The sequence below is a fragment of the Tympanuchus pallidicinctus genome, unplaced genomic scaffold, assembly GCF_026119805.1.
Source record: "Tympanuchus pallidicinctus isolate F22 unplaced genomic scaffold, pur_lepc_1.0 scaffold23, whole genome shotgun sequence".
In the NCBI taxonomy this organism is placed as follows: Eukaryota; Metazoa; Chordata; class Aves; order Galliformes; family Phasianidae; genus Tympanuchus; species Tympanuchus pallidicinctus.
This window is the reverse complement of record NW_026294740.1, coordinates 10309649-10332308: the sequence shown is the minus strand read 5'-3', so window position 1 is coordinate 10332308 and position 22660 is coordinate 10309649. Positions and strand designations below refer to the sequence as shown.

At 49.3% G+C, this 22660-nt stretch overlaps 1 protein-coding gene across 3 annotated transcripts in view; it reads right to left on the bottom strand.

Moving 5' to 3' along the window:
- TMEM104 (transmembrane protein 104) overlaps positions 1-22660 on the bottom strand; it is a 40284-nt gene that overhangs the window by 9175 nt on the left and 8449 nt on the right. For 2 of the 3 annotated variants that reach the window (XM_052687733.1, XM_052687732.1), the window contains exons 7-9: positions 21669-21768; positions 20777-20885; positions 6031-6124 (exon numbers count right to left, since the gene is read on the bottom strand). In XM_052687733.1, coding sequence (XP_052543693.1) covers positions 6031-6124; positions 20777-20885; positions 21669-21768 — 303 coding nt within the window. The remainder of the gene's footprint in view (positions 1-6030; positions 6125-20776; positions 20886-21668; positions 21769-22660) is intronic. The other variant, XM_052687734.1, reaches the window with a different exon arrangement.

Here is a 22660-nt window from a genome sequence, read left to right as displayed (position 1 = left end):
TTGGGCTGTCAAAAGTGTTCAAGCAAGGCCTCCTCGCAGTAAAGACATCACCTCTCCCTTCTCTTAGCTGCCTGGGGCAGTATTTGCAATGCTCTAAGCACGATTTACGAGCAGCCTCCCCTGCCATGACAACAGCGCTGTGAGCAGAGCCCTGCGCTCCCAGCGCCCAGCAGCCAACTCCAGACACCAGCAGCTCACAGGGAGAAAAACTGCTCTGTACTCTGGTGTTTATCACGGATGTTTTATCTCAGCATATGGGCAGGGAAAAGCAGCCAAGGCATTTCGCTTGCTTCTGATGGAAAAATACCCCATAGTTTATTGTCCTCTCTCCTCTGGTCACCCTGAACAGAAGCACCATAAAGCCTGCATCAAGGATGTGTTCTGAGTTCTGCTGTTGACTTGGCCTTACTATCAGCTTTGACAGTCACTTCTCTCTCTTCATGTGAGAATTCACTTTTCTAAGAGAAAAGAGCAGCACACAGCACAGTGTCACCACAAATCTCACTTGAGGATTTGCACGTTTTCTTTGAAAAGCACAGGGAGCAAAAAGTTCACGTCCCATGAAATCCAGACAGCCCACACCGCTTCCCCTCGCCCCATCACCAGTGAGAAGAGACCAACCTGCACTGCTGTGAGCACCTTTCAGGTACTGGAAGAGAGCAACAAGGTCTCCCCTCAGCCTCCTTCTCCCCAGACTAAACAGCCCCAGTTCCTTCAGTCTCTCCTCACAGGCCATATTCTCCAAGCCCTTCCCCAGCCTTCTTGCCCTTCTCTGGACCTGCTGCACCACCTCGGAGCTGTTGAGGCTGGGGGCCTCGTGTGCCATTCACATACACGAAGAATCTGCATGGGCACCATCACCCAGATGTTTCTGCAGCACTGGGGATGGATGAGTCCTTACGTTTCCAGCTCCTCCTCTTCAGCTCAGACCCATCAGTTCATCTCCTGCTGCCTGGATAAAGTGCTCTTTTCAGGAACACGATCAGCTCCCCGTGTGGGATGGCAGTGGTCCCATCCAGCACTGCACGTCACTCTCCATCTCCATCTGAAGCTAGCAAGGCTCTTTCACTTACACCAGCACTGCTTCACCCCACTGCCCCCCATAAACACCACTGAAATGAGCTCCTCAACTGACAAGACCAAGAGCAAGCATGACAGGAGCACTGCCTTTTAACTAACTCTTCATAAATATATTCACTTCTTAGTAAATTATTTACCTTGGGCTCTGGCAGCAGCGTTTTCTGTTCCAAAAAGGAACTTCTTCATATCACAACCCCTAAGCCAGCTGAACGTGCAACAGTGTCCTGATTTACAGCTCAATTCCCTCTTCCTTGACACTCCCATATGCTTCATTCTGTGAAAGGGGCAGAGATATAATGGGCCCCCCACTCATCTGCACAGAAAGCTCCATTTTGGATGCAGAGGCCACCCTGAAGGCTGCAGACACTGGCAGGATAATCTCCCTGCAGGAGACTGCAAGCAAGACTTCAGGTAACTGCCACCCCGTCCTGCACCAGCCACTGCAATAATCCCCAGTCCTCAGTGCTGCAGCTGAAGGCACGTAGCAGAGGGACTCCAGGTTTCTGTACTGAATCAACCTGTGCACGGCTGGTTAAGTCTGCCAGGGATGGCAGTGACAGTACAGCTGAGAGCTGCTCACAGAGTAATGGTCTGAGACCAGTGCTCTGCAGAGAAGTGCTGAGGAGTCCTCTAAAGCACGGGATTTTGGTGGAGAAAGAAGAGGCATCCAAGAAGTGATCAGACAGGGAAGGCAGCCTCACCAGAATGCCTTGGAGAGCTCTTTCCTAATTTCCTCCCCGGGAGACTTCTATCAAACACCCTGGAGGGGAGGGAAGAAAACACTGCGTGCCTCATGGCTACTCTTGTACTTTTTCCCTCCATCTTACCAGCCAGAAAAAAGAGCCTGGGGAGGAAATTCAATTCCTGGACAAAGCTGAGATCTTTGCTTGGACAGCGATGAGAGTGATCTGTCTTGAGGGCTGCAGGTCCTAGAACAAATGTGACCAGGTCCAACTGTACTGCAGGGAGAGAGCACTGAGCCTGCAGCAACCAAACCCAGTTTAATCCCCTATAAAATGTCTCTTTATTAAAATACAATACTTTTTAATATCTACAGTACAGCACCAAGAGCAGTACACAGAGCAAATGTCCTACATGGGAACAGTCTGGGAACATTTGCCACAGACCATTCAACAGCAGCAGCAATAATCACACCACCAATGTCTTTACAGCCAACAGTCCCCACCCAGAGAGCTGGGCATCTCACTCTAACAGGCTGCAATTAATCAGGTTAGCTGCTTCATGCACGATAGCCCAGTGTTTGCTGCTGAGCCCCACCAAGCCATGTCCCCTTGTGGTGTCTTTCTTAATCCATGTGCCTTCCTTTGGTGCTGCTAGGCAGTCACTGCCCAGTAACAAAGACGTAGGGCTGGGCCCCGCTGCTTTGGGACCCCCGGAGCTCGCTACTTCCAGCTCCATTCACTGAGGGGTGAACTCCTGAAGCAAACAGCAAACACTGCCTACTAGACCAGGATTGATGGGAAGACGGAGAAAAAAATAGCAGGATATCAAGTCTCTGGAGGGAGCAGTTCATCACCACCACAGATTTAAACCCTCAGGAAGGAAAAAAGCCTGAATTCTAACCAGTAAAGTTGAAAATAACAACGGCTGTAATTTCCTGGCAGCTTGGTTGGGTCAGCCTTGACCGCTGTACCAAGAGACCTGGGCACAGGCTCCACAGCCAACAAAGGGCTGGGGCTACCAACTCCACCCTTTCCCAAGGTTGAAAGGCGGAAGGAACCTGAAAAGGAGGAAGTTACAGTTTGGGGAAGGAATCTTCCCACTGCAAGGAGACAATTCACACTGCTGACACACTCAGCTGCTCACAGCCCTGGCCCTCTGCGTGCTCTTGGTGATGTTGCTCAAGAACTGAGTGAGCCAACAACGTTTTGTTCCCAGCTAAGACCCAAGCTTCACCTTAAGCATCATTACCAGAATTTAAAGCAGTGATTTTCCTGACCAGCCCTTCATGCAGAGCAGGCTGGTTCCTTCTACACCTGTGCTCCAATTGCTGAGGTCTCTCCGAAGGCAGCTCAGGCAGAAGGAAAGGGCCAGCAAAAGCTTTTACTGTTGGAAACGCGACGAGAGCTTGGTGTAAGCAATCAGCCAAGTCCAAGGAAAAGCAAGACCTTTAAGAACCACTAAGGTCAGCAGTTCAAGCTCCAAGTACCACACTAAACCACCTTACATGAGGCCGTAGCTGGTTTTGGAGGCAGTGATTGAGCTGTTACTCTTCTGAAGATCACCAGCAGCTCCACACCTCTGGAAGCCCTCTGCCTGCCCTGGTCCAGCTGGGGAAGCAGATCCACCCTCTGTGCTCCTATCAGTCCTGACAGGAAAAACCTTGCGCTGCCAGCCTTGTTTCCAGATGAGCTGCGTTCAACAGCCCAGACAACAGGAGCCCACCTGCTTGGCTCTCTAGTGGAAGAGCAGTTGGGCTTGCAAGCTCCTCCTTCAACCTTCTCCTTGTAGAGGCTTCAGAGGTGCCTGTCCTGGCCAGTGAGAAACTGCCAGATGTAGGGCTGATCCCTGCTGCCTCTCCACATTCCTCAAACTGGCCTATTTTTCTTTCCAGCTCAGGCTCCAGTGTTTAAGACCAAATTTTTTCAGAGTGAAATTTTTCCTGTCCAAGAGGTGTAGCGAGAGACCGCTGCAGGCTGTTGGCTGATGTGCTGCCTGCGATGAGCACAAGGCTCTGGAAAGAGGCTGACATTTGATTATCACTGAGATCAGGGGAGAGAAGGAAAGCGACTTTCAAAGGCAGCGCTGACACGTTGCAAACGCTAGCAGAAATGACCTTCACGCACAGCAAGCCCTCCCTGCTGCCAAGAACGATCCTCTCAGCCACTGCCATCTTCATCGCCGTACACCTGAGGCAGTGCAGCCTTACATCAGCCGCTGCTGCTGTGAAATCCAAGGGCTTTTCGCCGGGCTGGGGAAAAGGGTGCACAGCAGGCACCATCCATAGAGCAGCTTTTACCCAGCAAAACAAACAGCTGGCCTGCAGCTCCAGCGTCCAGCACGACCGCTCAGTGCTTTGCTGAAGAAGTGCCTTCAGCATCACGTGGCTGAACACCACCAGAGCAAGTCAAAGAGAAGGCACGGTTATGCCTGAACTGGAATCTCCACCTGGCCCATCAGCATTCAGGCAGGACGAGCTCAAGAGACCACAAAGCACTGGAAAGGCTCAGGCCTTTCTTGGGACCTGAGCTCACCAAGAGCCAACTAAAGACCAATCCATGCTTAAGTCTCAGCCCAGCTTCTGGAGGAGGAGGTGATGCAGCAGGTGATGTGAGGACACAGGAGAAGCCAGCCTGATAAATCTAAGCAGCATGGGATTCATCCCAGAGTCCGCAACAAGAGCTTTTCTGTTCCCTGCATCACATGACTGCTTGATAAATTGTCTTTCCTAATAAATCCATCCCTCATTGTACACATACGGAATCCGTTGCTCTAAGTAGCCACTGAGGTGCTGTCAGGGTCATTAAATATCATTATCTGGGGCAGCTGTTCTCCAGCATACTGACGCAGGAATCAATCAGGCTAAAGCATGAATTTCTCCTACACTTCTCCAAACATTGCCTTTGTCCCTCTCCATCAAGCAATAGAAAAGAGGCAGCTCTGCATTTATGCCAAGGTTTAGCAGTCCTCCTACTGGAGGGAAGGCAGTGGCAGAGCAGACAGGCATCAGGTTGTCACAGGGACAGGATGAGGTCTGACTGATGGCTGTACCGGGAAAGAGGCAGCTGAGTGACTGGAAGCAGGCCAGCATGCTGAAGAGATGACACTTTTCACAAAACTTCCTTTAATAGCCCCTTAATGAGATAACCCCTCCCTCTGAAGGACATAGGGGCTTTCAAACCTTTCATGTGCTCAGACAGTAATGGGGGAAAAAATGGACATTCGGGATTTTCACACCACGCGAGGTCAGCATTTGTTACCTCAAGCTGTTCAGCATCTGAGACTTGAGGGCCTGAGACCCAACCTCATCTTGCTGGGTGATGCCTGCTTAAGCCCACCTCAGATATTCTCTGGAACAGGCTCTCCGTGCCGCTGCAGTGACTGCCAGCTATTTCCAAACAGGATTACAGGCCTTTGAACTCAGGGAAGAGGAATGTGATCCCCGGGCTGAAGTCAGGTCAAATGTGTGTGTGGTGGGAAACAGCCTTGGAACCGACTCTTCTTCCTAAGCCAGGCCAGCGATGGGTACAAGCAGCACTTCGTGTGCTCAGGTGGTCTGGGCCCACGAATCAGCAGACTTCCACCCTCCCAAAAGGCGACTGGTGCTGTAAAGCTGTCAGCCCTGAATACCAGTTACCTGTAGGTTATGCAGACCAAGACAAAGCCGTGCACACATAGAAACCAGAGGTAAGGCAGCTGGATCTCCGGATGGTAACAACACTGCCAACACTGATGTCTTATTTCCCTTCAGGGAATTCTGCCTACTCAGAAGTGCTTGGCTGCAAGATTTTGGAGAGCTAGTGAGAGTGGTCCTTCCCAAGGACAACATATGTTTGTTTAGCAGTTTTTAGACAAGCAAACATGATGAAAGGTCAGAAATTCTTACAGAAGTACTTTTAATTCTCAGACCAGAACTATGGTTGTTTAAAATCTGTTGCACGCTCCATTGCTGGAACTGTAACTGGTGGGTACCATATTAGCCCAGACACGGGAGACTCTTCCAAATCCCCTCTACCTCTCACTTAAGCCAAGTTAAAACTTCATGTACCAGATCGCACCTGATTGAGGATATTTTGTTTCAATCAGAGCTTTCATCCTAGAACAAAATTCCTTTGTTTCACTGGGGATATCAAGTCTGGGCAGCCTTCCTCAAAGACCTTGTTTTGACAGGCGCTTGTTCCAAACAGGCGCATCCTGCCAAAAAGATGCATCAGTAGCATGACTCAGGTTCCACCTACAGAGAAGAGGTGGGGGCCTGCCAAGACTCACCTATCCATCTCATCAGAGACGTCACGATCTGAAGATACTTGGTCTTCTGCACATTGAAGAAGGTAAAAGGACCCAAGAGAAGAGTGAATGCTGCCTGGAAGGACAACAGAAAACATGCACTGGTTAAAAAACAAACACTGTATCAGTAAGATGAATTTATCAGTAAAGCGAAGCTTGCCTTGAAAGTTCACCTCCAGACACGTCCGTCTGTCACGGAGCTTTCTTTGTTGCTTAATTTTACAGCTAGGTTGGCTGCAATACAAGGGGTCAAGCAAACTGCTTGGTATCAGAGAACATGCCTGAGGCAGGAGTAGAGCATGGGATTCTCTTGGCACTCAGCTGCCTGCTATCATTGCTACAGCATGTCTTTACTGACACATTTCAGTATAAGCTCTCAATGCAGTTTTATGGAACATAAATATTGAATGGTGGCCTCTCTGTCCAGGCACACGCTCAGTTTAGGTCTGGATAGCAACAGCTGTGACCAGACTGCTTGCATTAACATAGACAGCTAGCTTTGAGGTGTCTGAGGCTGAACAACAATGGAATAAAAAGGTTTTCCCTACATTGTTGCGTGCCTTACAGTAGGAAGCTTACAGCTTAACAGTTAAGCTGTTGACTTGGATGCTGAAAGCCTGTGCAAAGCAAAGAGGAAAAAAAACAGATAGTCGTAAGAACTTCATCCAATGAAATTCAGCATACTGATAGGAGTCTCTTCACTGCCCTTGGATGTCTGCTGAGAGTTCAGCGAGCCTCAGCAAGCTTAACTGGGGAGCAGCACAGCACCCATCTGCTGCACCTCTTCCAGCAGGGTTGTAAAAACCATCCATCAGAACTGGAAACATTGAGACTGGTATCCTGCACAAGTTTTGTTCAGCACTGTCCTGCAGCACACAACACGTTCACGCCGTCAGCCCACACCTGGAGGAGCAACACTCCATGCAGCATCCAGAGCCCACCTCACCCAGGGTGAAAAGGGGAGAAAAAGCTTTACTGCAGGAAATGGCAGACCTTGACTGAGGTCTGAACGTGAACTGAGAGAAGCTATGTGTAGACAAGATGGGTGCTGCAACAGAGATGCCTACCTGCAAGCCGTGGATTGGATTACCAGCTGCCACAGCTGTGAGCTAGCAATACACAGCAGGTCCAAAGCAGTGGGTAAGCAGTATCTAGAAGGCCACAGTGCACAGCTGTGCAGTTTGAACCAGCATTTGAAAGGGATTCCAAAGACAAATGCTCAACTTTAATATTTACACACGATTCTTTCTCATGACTTCTTACAGCAGTTCCCAACAAAAGGTGTCACCAGCAGGGAAGAGCTGCGACTCGAAAGGGCAGGCTGCAGAGCCCCAGGTCTCTGCCAGCCCCGACAGCGTCAGCAGCAGAACAGAAACCGGGCTATTTTAAGGCTAGCACGACCCCAGGAAACTTCTCTTGAGACTGTCTGAGAACATCTGCAAGGCAAATTGGAAACTCCTCGCATCACAAGAATTCTCAGATGACTCAAGTCAATCCAGGAAGGGGAGCAGAGGAAAGAGCCCGCAGGTCTCACTCACTGCTCGGTCAAGACATTCTGACCCGGGGCCATCATTGACACTTGGTTTTGGTTGGTTTTTTTTTGCAAGCAGAAAAACAGAGACAAAACACATACAGAATTCTGATTAGTGAAATAATTCAGGCTCCAAGGAGCAAGTGCTGAAATCACACACAGTACAGCATTACAGGCACGCCTGACGAGAGGAGCCAGAACAACCTGAACTACCGTGACATTTCAAAGGCACGTCAGGCAGTTACAAGCCTTCCATGCTGCTTCCTCCTCTTGTTCCTTTCTCTCCTAAGCAGGAACTCAAACTCGCCATTCCTTCCATCCTCTCCTACAGCCTGCCACAGTTGGTCTCAGGGTAGCACACAAGGACAAACTTCAGCCTACAGAGATGCAGCTTAAGGACCGAGAGCAAACCTGACGGAAACCAGAAATTACTCTCAAGTTTGTGATGAATTTGTCCCAAACTCCAGCTCTCAACATGCACACACTGCTCCAAGCCTCCTTTCAGATCATGTTATTAGCTCGCACATCAGAAGGAGCTGAAACAGGAGACAGAGGAAGGATGATGATAATTAAGGAACAGGTGTTCCCAGCAAATCAGAATGCACCAGAACCAATTGGCAAAACAGCACCTCAAACCAAACCAAGAATTGACAGAAGATCACCGAGCACCTAACAGCTGGGGCTTCAGCAGAGAAGAGAGAATTGCATTAGAGGAGATTTGGGGCTCAACTACTGAAGAGCATTACAAGCGTTGTTAGTTGCTGGAAGAATCGAGGTCTCCTTTATACTCCAACTACCATCAAAGTAGAAGGAATTCCACTCCACTTTCTGCAATTATCCTCAGCAACCTCCGGAGCTCAGCATGTCCTGAACAGCCAAATCCACGGAGCAGCTCTTCCAGCACTCTCCTCTCTGCATGCCCTGTGAATTGAGGCACGGTGGAGGGGAGCAGAAAGGTCAGGTTCTTCCCTCATCCTTTAAGATGAGCAGTGTCTTCTCTTCCAGATTTCAGAACTGGTCCTAAAGAACCAACTGAGAAATGAGTTCAAGTGCAACAGAAATATATTATCTTTTCCACTTGATGCCTATTAGGGAACCAAGATGGGTACTATGGATCAATGCAAATGATGCTAAGGCTTAGAAGGAGATGAGGCTGCACTGCTCTGCAGAGATTGTGCCACCCACTTTTAGGAAAGGAACTTGCAGCACACACTGAACTGTTTGAGAGGGGAAAGGCAGGGCAGAAGATGCCATTAAACATCAAGATTAACGTCCCTTCAAAGTGAAGTTGTGTACAGATCCAGCACAGGTCAGGAGGACGACGCCATTCTTCTTCAGTATCCAGGACACGTGGGGCAAAGGCTCAGTCCCTGCATTAGACTGAATCTCATCAAACCTCAGAAGCGTCCCAGGGCCAGGAAGCCTACTTACAGCCATCACTAACAGGGTGAGAGGAGTTGCAGTGCCTCCAGCGAGGACATCTAATTTCTCTGCCTTGCTGCGCCAGACACCGAATGCTCTTCCTACTTAGGAAGTTAATTACTTTCCTAACTTCTCCCCAAGGAAGAAGTAAGCCCAGATAAGCACCTCAGACATATACCAAAATTTCTACCTGATGTTTTCTAAGCTCAAGGTTTTCTCCAGAGGAATATAATTAATGGAGTGCTTCATTAGATGCACAATTCAAACAACTCGATGCCTGCCGCACCAGGTAGCCCTGCCAAAAGTCAAGTACACAGAGCTCTTAGATTGAAAAGCTCTCCAGACTTTTCCAGCTCTTCAGCTAGCTTAGACATTACAGAGTTTATCCTTCTCTTCCTGAACTTCAGCAACTTAACCCAAGGCAGAATGAGCACAGTCTAAGCTTCCTGTGTTTTCACCCATTGCCGGAGTTCAGAACGGTTCCCCAGTCTCTCCTCCAGCCAGCAGGCAATGCCAGACAAGCAGCAGGCCTGCTGCATGGGGTGCACAGAATGCTCATAGAACAAATAAAAGCAACAGATGTGGACGTGTTTACTTCTTCTTCCTTATGCTGGTGAACAGTATGCAGGTACAGCACAATAACTGCAAGTGTTTCTCACTTCCACCAGTATTTTCAGCCAAAACATTAGCAGCTGACTAGCACAGAACAGCAGCTTATCCCCAGTTACACTCTGCCCTGCAGGCTACCAGGGCCATGAGCTGTACATCACCCTGCTTGTGCCCTTAGCAAGCTCTTAAAAACCAATTCCTCCCACTGAGCCAAAGCACACAGACGCAGCAGGCACCCCAGCCCCGCGCCTCTCAGCTCTCAGTGCTCCAAACTGAGATGCAGGCTGGGCAACTCGAGCCATCTCGCCACAGGGAAAGCTGGCTGGGGTTTACCATTGCCCGGAAAGCATATTCTTGAAAGTATATTTATAAAAGTGTGTTTTATTAAAGCTGTCGTGTTAAAACTTGACTACCTAACCTTGCTTATTGGCTCATCTCAAAAATGCAAGAGTAAGATCAAGCGTTAACAGGACATCAGCCTGTTGAATCAGCTCAGCCTCAGCCAAGAGGCCGGCCGCCACAGCTCTCAACCACGAGGGAGGTCACACACCACCAAAAGGCTTTCAGCCCACACAGCTGTGCTTTACACCAAATTCAGAGGGCTGTATTGACTCCACCGTTCTTTATTGACCCGAAGAGCACACACACCACCCCAGACCAGTACAGTTCAATAGTTCAGTGGCTTCCATCTGCTTCCCAGAACGTAGCTGTTACACAAAAAGCCAACCCGGCTCAGGAAGCACAGTCAGCAGCCAGGCTGAGCCGATCCACGCATCAGATGCAGCAGTTCAGGCACAATGGCCTGCATACATTTGCAAGAGTACCAACTAAAAGCCAGCTTCTTTCATAACTGCCATCAGAACTTGTTTGTTCTCAGGCTCCACAAACTCATCTGCAAGATTAGCATCTGCACTTGATGCTTGCTAAGCAGTGAATTAAGAACAGCAGCTACTGTTTTCTGTCAATTCAGAACCTGGAAACTTTCAGGCAGCTCAGTAGAAGCAGGATATTTACCTGAGAAAAGTGTAACAGCGAAGACCAACGTCGCTGAAAGAAGCAGCTGCTCTCAGAGCAGGGTAAAAAGCGCTGGAGAATTTTTGGACAAACGTAGATTGAGTACTCAATACAACTTGTATCTGAGTGGCACAAAGCTGTCGTACCGGTATAAAGCGAACAGGTCTCAGGTATTGGCTAGGACTGCTCAGCTTTAACACGGGGTGACAAATGTCACAGCACTCTCTTCTTCAATGCCTCCCTTCAGGCTGAGGCCGCAGCCACCCCTTCCTTCCTATTTCTACCTGTTCCCCCTCATTCAGCAGAGCTTGCTCCAAATTCCCCCTTGGAGGCTTTTGCTTCTCCTTGACAGCAGTGCCAGCATCTCACAAACTCTGCTCAGTGCACAACGGTAACAACTCCACCTCTCCAGACAGCCATGCCTACACTTCTTAAGCACCGAGTAACAGTGCTGCTAGCCAAAATCAGTACAGCTAATAGCTTCACTCTTCTGGTGAACATTTAAACAGTCACTGGTTTAAGTAAACGGATCGCTCTCCTTGGAAGACTTTGTCACCTTGCTTGGAAAACTGAATGCTTCATGCAGGATACAGGTATGGAACATCCCTGCAAAGCAAGATAATGACAGATACAGGCTCTACTGAATGAGCACCTCCCAGAGAAAGGCTGCTTTGATTCAGTGCTCAGACAACACAAGTCTCCTTGAACACTGTAGGAAAAAGCAGACATTTCATATGTGCTGTCAGAAATGGCAATTCTGACATCCCTTCTGCTTCTGCAAGAAATCCCTGAGCTCACAGCTATTCCACGACCCAGATGAGTTCCAGAAGGGACAAAACAATACGAGAAACCAGTCTGCTCTTTGTACTTATGCAAGCAAGATGTCAGGAGAGCCCAGGGGCTCTGCTCTGTCAGGTGCTCTCCTCCACACTGTCTACAGAGACATCACTGGAGGTAAAAACCACCAAACCCAAAAGCTATTTTGCCTGCACTGACACAGGTCACAGGTTTTACTTCTTGTTGGAAGCTTGAACCAGCCCTATTGTCTTCAGCAGAAGTAGTTCCTTATGAATTGGTGCTCTTATCCACGTCCTTGGGAAGCTGCTAGGGCTGACTTCGGACAGAACCGTTAAATCTGAAATGCCTTCCTCACTCTTATTTCACTTTGAAATGCAAAAAGCAGAACTTTAAACTCTTAAGGTCACCTGCAACTTCACCCACAAGCCTCTCTGCAGCTGCTCTGCACACAGTTCAAGTTGTGGCAGTCACTACAACACCCAGCAGCAGCTCTACACCTCGCACTCACACCGAGGCTTCTGCAATTTTCAGCTGAAGCCCAACAAGGGCGAGGGGTCTGGAGCACAGCAACACGTTTTCCCCTTCCGCCACCTCTCCTCCCCTTTGCTCCTGTGACAAGAGGCCACATTTCTGCATGAGCTCATATCTCCACACAAGGAGCCAGATGGCACATCACTGAGGGCTGCCGTCCAAGCTTTCGTTGGTGAAGCTTTACCCCTTGCAGAGAACAGTACAAATATAAATACACGAAAGGAGCCCGATTGGTCAGGAAGGAGGTTTTTAGAGAGCCAAAGAAATATAAAGCTGAAGATCCACAACCTCTCCAGGCTGGAAGCTGGGACTGTGTGACAGGCAGTGTGCTATCAGCAGATAAGTGATTATGAAGCTCTTCAAGTTGGTCAAAAAGAGAATCCAACAACACAACAAGGATCTCTCAAAGAAGTTGAGACACAAGAAGGATTTTAATTTCCAGATCCCTCCACAGAGCAACGAAGTCACCACGGAAGGAGGACTCAGCTGCCAGACATCCCACGAGCAACATTTCTGGATAAGGAAAGAAGGCTGGTGACGCTTTGACCGCAGCAGACATCAGCTGCCACAATGAGCTCCTGGACACCCGGCAGCAGCTCACACCCACCCTCACGTGGAGCAACTGCCCGCACCAGGAGTCCTCACTCCCCTTCTCCCCAGCACGCTAAGGAGCAGGGATCCCCTGAGAGCTCAGCTGCTGTCACAAGTTCTTGCCAGCAAAGGTAGTGGCATTTCAGCCACCCGCAGTCGCGGCACCCTGTAAGCCACACACTACCTCCTGCCATCCCTGCGGCAGCGCTCTCAGTGCTTCTTCCAAAAGGAAGACTTCCTGCAAAACACAAGAAAGCATCTCCAGCTCCAAAGCTACTTAGCTGGGTGGAAGCAAGTACGTGGCGATGCTTTTTTCTCCCTGCTGACTCATGGCAGGGCTTCAAAAGCTGGCCCAGCCTTGCTAAGAGCTTTAAGTTTTTCATCCTGGAAAGAAAATCCTGGAAAAATAGTTATTCCTCCTCCTAAACTGAAGAAACCCAGGCTCAAAGTCATTCAGTGCAAGGATTGCAGTCCCTGGCACACCTGGATATGTAGGATCATAGCCAGCAGCAAGCTTGCATGCACTCTCAGGCAGATACAATTCCATAATCATTTCTGCAAAAGGAGAAAGATGGAGGCCAGCAACAACCCCGAGGTGACTGGCATCTAATTTTTCATCATTGCAGTATTTATGGCAACACCATTTGCAGCATCTTGTAATCACTTCAGCTCCTCCTTGACCCCTGGCTCTCCCTTACTCTGCATCTCCTAATTGCATCTGAACAAGCAGGAGGGAAGCAGCAAAGTGGATGGATGCAGGAGAGCCGAATGGCTGCTCTGTGACACTTGGAAGGACAGCAGTGGAGCCGCAGAGCCGGGGCCGGCTGCACCCCATCACCAGCCTGCTGTGACCTCTCACAGGCTACAGAACAGGCATCCTCCTCCTCCCGACACTGGGGGACTCAAGGTTACCCAATTCCCAATTTATTAGCACGGTACAAGAAGTTAATGAGTTCCCACCGATGAAGTCTGAGGGCATAATCATTACTAAACAGAGACTGCGCCAAATCCCTGCATATTCACTGCCTCTTCTTTCAGAGTATTGGCAACTCAAACTGTGTTTGTATCGACCCCAAAAGCCCCTGGGTTAGACAGCACACACGCAGAGACGCGGGCCAGCACGACACGGATGCACAGAGGGCCCTGCAAACACATCGATCCATGAAGTGCCAGGGTGACAGGGTGCGTGGGACCAGCGAGGTCTGCTCCTGAACGCCACCAACCCGTGTGCCACAGCGCAGTGGCTCTGTCTCAGCCATCACGTTCCCTTTCCCCTTGACTTTTTGCCCCCATGAACTCTTTGAATTTCACAGAATTCTCCAGCTGCCTGGAGGATGCGATTTCATGGACAGCATCATCCCAATCACTGAACGTTGCCAGGCAGGAATTGCTTGGAGGAAAAGGAAATGTCCCACACTTTAATGGCTCTGCAGCAGCACAAAAGCAAGAGAAAGCAGTCTGCTTACTGCCAGCCTGTGCCTTGCGTGAGCCTTGCAGCACGCACCGAGCTGGTGCAACAGGCTTCAGAGATCAGATCTGCCTGAGAGTATTATACCGAGTTCAACTTACAAGATAAATCCCAGCTGCATTATTTGTATTTATAGTCCTGCTTACAGAAGCATGAGCCACGTGTGGGATTTGCTGATGTAGTCCAAAAATCCACATTTTTGGACAAGAACGTCAGTGATCTCAACCAGACATAATGTGCAATTTAGGAGGATGTTAAGAAGTTGTAGACTTATTTAGGAGCCTGAAGAGATATCATTCTGTTCAGAGCTTCATCCCTCCGCTGCCTCTGGCAACATTTAGAGTGGCATAACTGCACAGTTCTGCAGCCCTGCTAATTTCTATCTGTATATTAAGGAATTAATGAAAATTTCAGTGGAGGAAAGATCAGGACTGCTGCCTTACTTGATGAAAACGCTGATGAAGCCAGGCGGGCAGCAAAGTCGGCGCTCTGTTTAGAAACAAGACTGGTGTTAAAGCACCAAACAAAATACTGGAAGATATGCTGTTGAAAAGAAGGCCTGCATTGAACCTCCCAGGGTAGAGCTCAGTCAACTGCACACGTCTCCTCCAGCCCTGGGCTTCAGGATGTTGTCACTACCACTGCACAGCATAACACTGCACAGGGGAAAGCATTTATAACTTGCTTTCCCAAACTGACAGATCAGGGAACCTCCTGCACCAGCCCAGGACAGGAATCTTAAACGGCCCTTTTAAAACCCTTCCTCCTTGTGCAGAGAGCCAGTGATCACCAACAGATATCAGTTCTGACACCTGCCCCATTTAGGAGAGACTGGGCTCCAACTCCCAGAGAACAGCGTCAGCTTTGGCGCCTTGCTCCCCAGGTGGGCTGACTCCAGAGGACAGCTTTGTTTAGAAAAGGCCTCTCAGCCTTGCTGGGAACGTCTCTGCAGGGCAGCAAGGGCTGCAGTTCAAACACAATGAACAGCTTTGACAAATTCAAAACTGCAGAAGTGCACAAAAGCAAACAGACGTCCAGAGCGACTTCTTCACCCAATTTGTTCACAGGATTTGCTACCAAGGCTTATCCCACCATCCATCACCACATGAGCCCAGCCAGGCACTGAAGAGTGCAGAGTGCTCCTGTACGTGGGAGCAGAGCACGTGTGAGCTCACCAGGGGCCTCCACCAGTCACACCAGCGCTTCCCTTGTGCTGGCAGCGCACCGACCAGGCGCACAGCCCGTGTCTGCACACGGGGAGCAGCCCAGCAGCACTCCTTCCTCCCACCCAGTCCTTGCAGCCGTGAAGTGAGCAGACAGCTCTGTGCAGAGCACACATTTCAGCCCCCTGCACTATTGATTTTGCTGTGAAAAGAGACAAGCTAATCCTTTAAAGCTAGTTGCTTCAATCTTGCCGTTTCTCCTCCTTTACACCAAAGGCTGCTCTCCTCCCCAGCTGTAGCAGCAGGGAGACTTGCCTCCTACCAGATGTTTCTTTTAGTCCAAGTTCAGTCGGTTACAAGAAAGGTGAGCCCACCCACAACAACAAAACAAACACCCACACTCCAGCTGACCTCTGCGTCACCAATCAACTTTATATTCCCCCTCCACAAGGCTGCGCTCCTTTCACCACTCCTCCTGTCAGGCCAGGAAAAACCTCTTGTAAGACCGGTTACCACCTGAAGTCCCCCAGCAGTAGGAAACACAAAGTATTTGGGAAACTGTGAAACAGCTGGTTTGTGTGCCAGAGGCACATGATGAGTGAGCAATTGAGAGGATTTATCGACAAGCCCACAGAAGAAGAACAGACGAGGATGAAGGAGACAGGATTTATGCTATATTAACAAGGCTGTGCGCCAATTTCAACCATATCAGTTTCACAATAAGAATGCTGAGAATTGCCTTCCTATCCCACACCCAGACACCATTTATTTTAAACAGAATTGGCTCCTATCCTTCCTCAAAGAAAAGTAACTAACCCACCTCCTTTTTCAGAAGCTGAGAAGCATGAGAGGACTTTAATCAGCCCTCAAGACCAGGCTTGCAGCCAAGCCAAGCTGTATTTTTGAGGCATCTGTAACAAACAGTTAGGGTTACTGGTATTCATGCTTAATGCAGTACTTGTTCCTCTCCTCCACCCTAACAGCTCAAAGCCCAGGTGCCTGCACACACAGAAATGGCACGGTACTCTCGATTCTTTGGAGGAGATTCCTTGCTTTCCAAGCTTCCAGAACAGGATTTACACATAGAAGAAGTAGTCATTTTTGCACATTTGTTTCTGTTTCCATATCAGTATCATAATAAAAAACATTAGAATGTTTGTGGTAGGGAATATAGCGCAATAAATCTGGCAAGAAGGTCTTACTGTGAATGACTTATTGTACAATACACTGGGCAACGTGCTAATAGCATCCCAGCTGCATCCTTATCCTTAATGTAAGCTGAAACACCACAGTTTGAGATTTGTTTAAACAAGATGGTGGCTTCCTACCAGTAGGGCGGGCTTCCAGCAGCCTGCCTTCCCTTCCCCTATCTTACCCCGGGAGCTCGAGGCGCCCCAAACCTTGACTGCTGTGCTATCAGCCCTTTCTGCTCCAGACATCTCACCTGCCACTGAAGCAGCTACCTCCACCACTGCTGGTTCTCAAGACAGCGCAACCTGTAAGAATAAATATCCAGGAGATGGCAGCTGTGACCCATTTACTACCGGATGCTGCTGCAGGGCACAGCTGAGGAAGGCAGGACAGAGGAAAAGCACTTGCTGCAAAGAGAACGAGAGGAGCAAACCCAGGTGTCCTTGGAAAATGCACTCCGTCTGCAGCACTGCTCCAGCTCTGCTGCTTCAACTCCCAGTTGGCCAGAGATGGTTTACCTCAAGCACGGATGTCTGAGTATCGCCACGAGGGGTCCCTCAGAGCCACCAGGAGGTGCAGACAATAAAAATTCTGGGTGCCTGTGCTCAGTGCAGAGGAGCAGGCTCACACGAGGCGCACCCAGGGAGGAGAGAACCTGAGGGGAAAGCAAGGAGCTCCCGCCTGCAGCCGAGGAGGGCCGGGGAAGGCAGCACCACGCCGGGCACATGGAGACAGAGCTACATCAACACTTATCAGTTCAGCCTTCGCATCTGCCGATTAAGTTCTGCTGGCACCGAGCAGTCCTGCGTGTCCTCATCCCACCTCCTGCCCCCCTGCACGGCCTCACGTGGCTGCAGCCCGGCGTTCTGATCAGAGCGCCAGGCTGGGTGACATTGTCCCCTTCTGATGAGGGATGGTAAGTGCCGGCGAGCGAGCTCCTCTTATTCACTGCAAAGCACGTTTCCAACTGGGATAATCTCCATTAAACCATCTGCGCTCCCATCTCCGCCCTGCCCACACCCGCTGGGCTGCCTGCGATGCTGCAGCATCCGCGAACCTGCAACAGCGGATGCTGCGTCCCTTTCCCAATCAGCCACAGAACCAACAGGGACGCAGACAGAACAGATGCACTGGTAGCTCTGACACACTACTGAGCCAGGCTACGGGGGCACCCGTGCCAAAGCCTCTTTCCCAAAAGGTCTATGGCTTCCCCTGAGAATAAGCCGTTTCCTTCCCATTATGGGAAGACACCGCATCCCAAACTGCCAGAAAAGGAGGGTTGAGTGGAGAGTAGAGATTTTAGCTACAACGGCTGCCCCGGTGCAGAAGTGCTGCTTGCCAGGTCGTGAAAGCATTTTGGATCAGACACTCTGAATGGCTGCTGATTCCCAGGATTGAATCTTTTGTTTCAGTATCTGCTTTCTAGAAACTGCAACAGAAAGACCAGAAGTCTCCTAGAAGAGAGATCTGAAACTTAAACCCACTGCCCCTTCCCCTCAAGTCTACACAGAAGACACTCAGCCCTTAGCACTGGCACTCGGCAGCCAAGGGACTCAGGACTCAGCTACCAGGAGCACGACAGAGTTGAATGATCCGAAGCGGAGCTGGAAACCCATCGATCTGCTTTAACTGTAATCAGTGCTTGCCTTCCCCAGTGTCTCTGGGCCATGAGACACGTGCCTTCCTCCCATCTGACTGGCCCTGCATGCTCTGGCCCTGCCAGGCTTGGAAGCGCCCCGCAAAGCCTTCAAACCTTCCAGGACTCCTGAGGTGCAAAGGGGAGGCAAACAGCAGCAGCAAGAGATGGGTTGGGAACAAGAGATTATTCCAGTACTTCCTGCACTCGCCTCCACTTATTTACTTTGCAAGCCCTTATTTTCCAAGGCAATTTACAAACAAGTAGCAAGATAACCATTTGTTCAGACAAAGGTTAATAGGGGTCTAGTGGTCTCTGAGGACTCTGCAGGCACACTGAGGTGAGAAGATTTGGAGCAGCAATAAAGACGCTGCGCAGACAAGCAGATCTCAGGAGAAGGCTTTAATCTGTCTAAATATTCTCATTATGTGCGTTCTTCAGCTCCCATTCAGTGATCAGAGCAGAGACCGCTTCCAGTGGCTTTTTGGGACAATAAACCATGAAATAGGATTTTTACATCAGTCATTCTTCCTTTCTCCCTGCAGCTGAAGAGTCAACGTTTAAAATAGTTTTTGTTGTTCTCCTTATTAAAGAGAAGCCAGTAACGGGAGAAAAAGAGTCAATAGGATGAAGGCAGGACAGATCCTTGGCAGACCGGAGGCACTTGGCACAAGAGAGCTATTGGCACCATGTTTGCAGAAAACCTCAAATAGACTATTTGTCCTGGTAGTCCAAAAAAGGGTTTCTGGGGGCCCTGCACATGGTGAGAGATACAGCACTACGTCCACAGGCCTGCTTCAGAGGGAACAGATTCCAGATACGATCGCCCATCGTGCTCCTACAGCTGCCCCAAACCTACATACAGGACAGGGCAAAGTGAGAGGAGAAGAGGCAGGCATCTGGGACAGCAGCACCGATCCAAAACCTCAAACGCTTTCTCTGGGGATCGCAGGGTTCGTCTGCCCCCTTGTCGTGGGGGAACTTGGCCTGCAAAAAGAGACTTTGTCCACTGAAACATGGAGCCAGAATTATTCCAACAAAAGAAAATGTTAAGAAAGTGAAGGCCAAGAAAACAGAGCAAGTTCTCTGAAGGCTGTGATTCCCATAGGACCGAAGCCTAGTAAGATGCTCTTGATGCATCCCACCCCACCTCACTCCTGCAGTCTCTTTTCCACCACAGACAGGCAGGCTGCAGCTGCTCCTGCACGTTCCAGACTCCACTTCTAAACATAAGCAGCTCAGACAGTTTGAAGACAGTCACAGTTCCCTGTGCTGGAAAGAACAGGGAGAGAACACTGCAGCCTTGCTTATCTATCCGAGACATATTTGTCAGACCTCTCGTTCTGCTCCCACATCAATCCATCACGGAACGCGACGCCCCACAACCCCACGCAGCTCCGAGGTGAGGCTGAGCACCGGCCGCCTGCTGAGCGCCGTGCCCCTGGGACAACCCGGCCCCCGTAATCCACCACAGACTTATTTCCTCCACAAGCAATCCATCCCCACTTGTAAGAAGGAGCACAAAGGCGCTGAAGCCCTCCGCTCAATTACAGGGCAGGAAGGATTAACCACTACCAAAAGACTCTGCAGATATTTATTCTCCAAATCCACACAAGGAGACAAACAGGGAAACGTGCCTCCGAGGGCTGTGTACACAGCCAGTACATCCAATGCTTCCTTTGGTTGGGTCTTTTTTTTTTTTTTCAATTTTTCAGGTCTTAACAATTATCTTCATGAATTATAGACATAATATCTGAGAGACACAGGCAATAATTAACACACGTCTGCTTTCTCTGACTAGCTCATTCTGCTGGGTCAGGCAGAGTTATTGAGATTCAGGGAAGAAATCCTCAATCTTGTGGAAATTTTAAGGAAGGAGATCAAGACAATTTAATAAAGCAATAATCTTTCTCTTAAATAATTAACTAGGCTTTGACATTCAGTAATACTTCTGAATCCCAGCTCTTACTTTTGCAATAATGCTACACTCAGATGTGATCTGCTGCATGTCCAAAACGCAGCAACTGCTAAATGGCTGCGTGCAGCCTTTGCCCCTGGATTTCTCCGCACACAGGCATCTCCAAACACAGATCCTTCCTCTTTCTTCTTAAAACTCCCACTGAGAGCTCTAACACCACTGTCCAAAGTCCACACGAGGCACTGCTTTACACCTTCTTCTCATTTTGCTCTGCTAACTCTAATCCCCAGGTCTGAGCGCTCAGCTTTTGCCAAACACGAGTCCAGCAGTGTTTGTCACCCTTTGGGAAACCCCTGGCTTCGCAGCAGAACCACAGCTGTGGAATAGATGCTATGAAGAATCCTGAACTAGACAGCCAGCTACTACTAAAGCAGCATACAGCACGGGTGTTAAGTGGTCTGTTCACATCACCTCTCAAAAAGCAGATTTTCCAGCAGCGTAAACAATTTTATTCACATAAAGAATGCACTCAAAAGACGTGAACATACTTGAGTACATTGAGAACAATCATCTCAAAACAACTACTTCAGCCAGCCACCAAGGACTCCCCTTGGGCACAAAGACATCACCCACTCAGGCAACATAATACTAACCATCAAGAACAGAAGCAATGAGCCAACTGCAGCACAGCCATGTCTTGTGCTAGAGACAAAGTGTTTGGCTAACAAGGCCAGACTGAAGGGAAAGCTTCACATTCTCTGTTACTCACATGCACATTACCTCAAAGAAAAGAACCCTACCCAGCTGAAAGAAAACTGTATGGGAAATAAAGGTCACAGCACTTTCAGAAACTTACCAGATACAGCCTGTAAGCATCAATCCTTCGAATTGGCCCCCAGCACTTGTCTGTATCATTATACTTTGTGCCATCTCCAACATTGCAGGAATGGTTGCCAATGGCACTGCTGGAAAAGGAGGAGGGAGAAACAAAAGACGGTAATTAATTCCCAGCAGATGCCTTCCCCTTCCCTGCATTCATGAAAGAGGAATGGTCAGAGGCCCAAACTGCTTCTCCCCCCCCACGAGGGCATGCACTCCTCAATTTCTGTGCTGTGGAACAGAGCAGGTCAGTGAACACCGCGCGTTTGAAGGCAAACCCCTTGATTGCACCCAGACACTGGGACACTCAGAATTAGCAAATCTCAAGCTCACATAAGGGTCATCAAGCTTTTCGTTTCCAAGTCTTGAGACCAGGAGCAGCCCAGCCCAGATTCAATCCAACTACTCTCCTTCACTGGTTAGTTTTCAGCAGGAGGAAATTGGCTGCATTTACCCAGTGAGCTCTGGGCTTCGGACAAGTAGTGTCACAATGATCACAGGGTTGATAAGCATCACACGTCTCAGCTCATAATCAGAGTCATAAAAGGTAAAATACTGCACAGGGAACAGCAATCAAACCAGAGAACAATAAGTCCCATGTCTACAAGGCGCAGAAGTTAGCAATACTTCACAGCTGAGGACTGAGGAAATCAGGTCAGGTGCTTTTCAGACATCCAACAACAGCTAAACTTGGAGCAGGCTCCTGTACGTGGCAGCTTTGCCTTCCCAGCCACGAGTCATTGAGTCATTTGTCTGCTCCAGCCCTCAGGAGGCAGAGCTGATCCGGGTCAGACCTATCATCCCATCAAAACCAAAAACCTGCTCTCCTTTCTGGTACTGCATAACTGCACAGCAGTCAGCACACTTACCAGGTCACCTGCATGAGAGAGACTGGTACAGCCGCTGCATAGATTGCCAGGTCCCCATAGAGGTAGATAATGATGCAGAAATAGAAGAGGTTGACACCCACTGCAGGAAAAGGAAACATTTTTACTGACTTAAAGCACACAGGGGTTCTTGAACTTTACACTCTAAATTAACAGTCCACAGAACTGCTTCTCAAGGTCTTGAAATCGCGATTTCCCTCCACAGCTCAGTTCTGCAGCACGCTCCACACAAGGGTCACATGAGCAGCATAGGGAAGTTTGCTGCAGCTCAAGAACTGATAAGAACTGATGCCTCAGAGCTGAACCACCTGCCTTCACACCAGGCACTCATCGAAGCCCATCCTGCAGTCACCAGTCAAGGCCAACAGGCCTCCCCCAAATCATCTGCCAGGTGAAACTGTCAACATGGAACAACCACGGGCAAACATCCAGCTGATGGCAACAGATTTGGTGAGAACACAGCTTGAAGAACAGATAAATGAAGAAACACACACTTGTATGGCGTTCCACTGATTCCAAACCCTGTGCTTGCAAACCCTCAGTTCCTTCACATTAAGGTTTTGGCCCTGCAGAGATCCATTTCCACAGGGCTGAAGCGGAACTGCGTTTGGGAATTCCTCAGCATCACCATCCTGACTCAGACTTCAAACTTCAAACAGAGCTTCAGAACAGTTCCTGCAGCCCCAGTGTCACAGAAAAGCACTCCTCCTGCTCCCCGGTCTTTTGTTTTCTTACGTCTGCTCTGCATTTAACCATGAGAATAAGAAGTTCTTACATGGGAGACAGAAAACAGCCTTGCCTGGACTCATGGAGACACTGGCATGGAGAGCTGAAATCAGCAGCTGAAATCAGAGATGATTGATGAGACTCTCAGATTCTTCTCTTTCAAGAAAGCCCCAACGTTTCACCGTGTGTTTTGCCATCACATTTCCCCTTCATATACAGTCAGGCAATTCCTTATAGGTTCCCCTTTG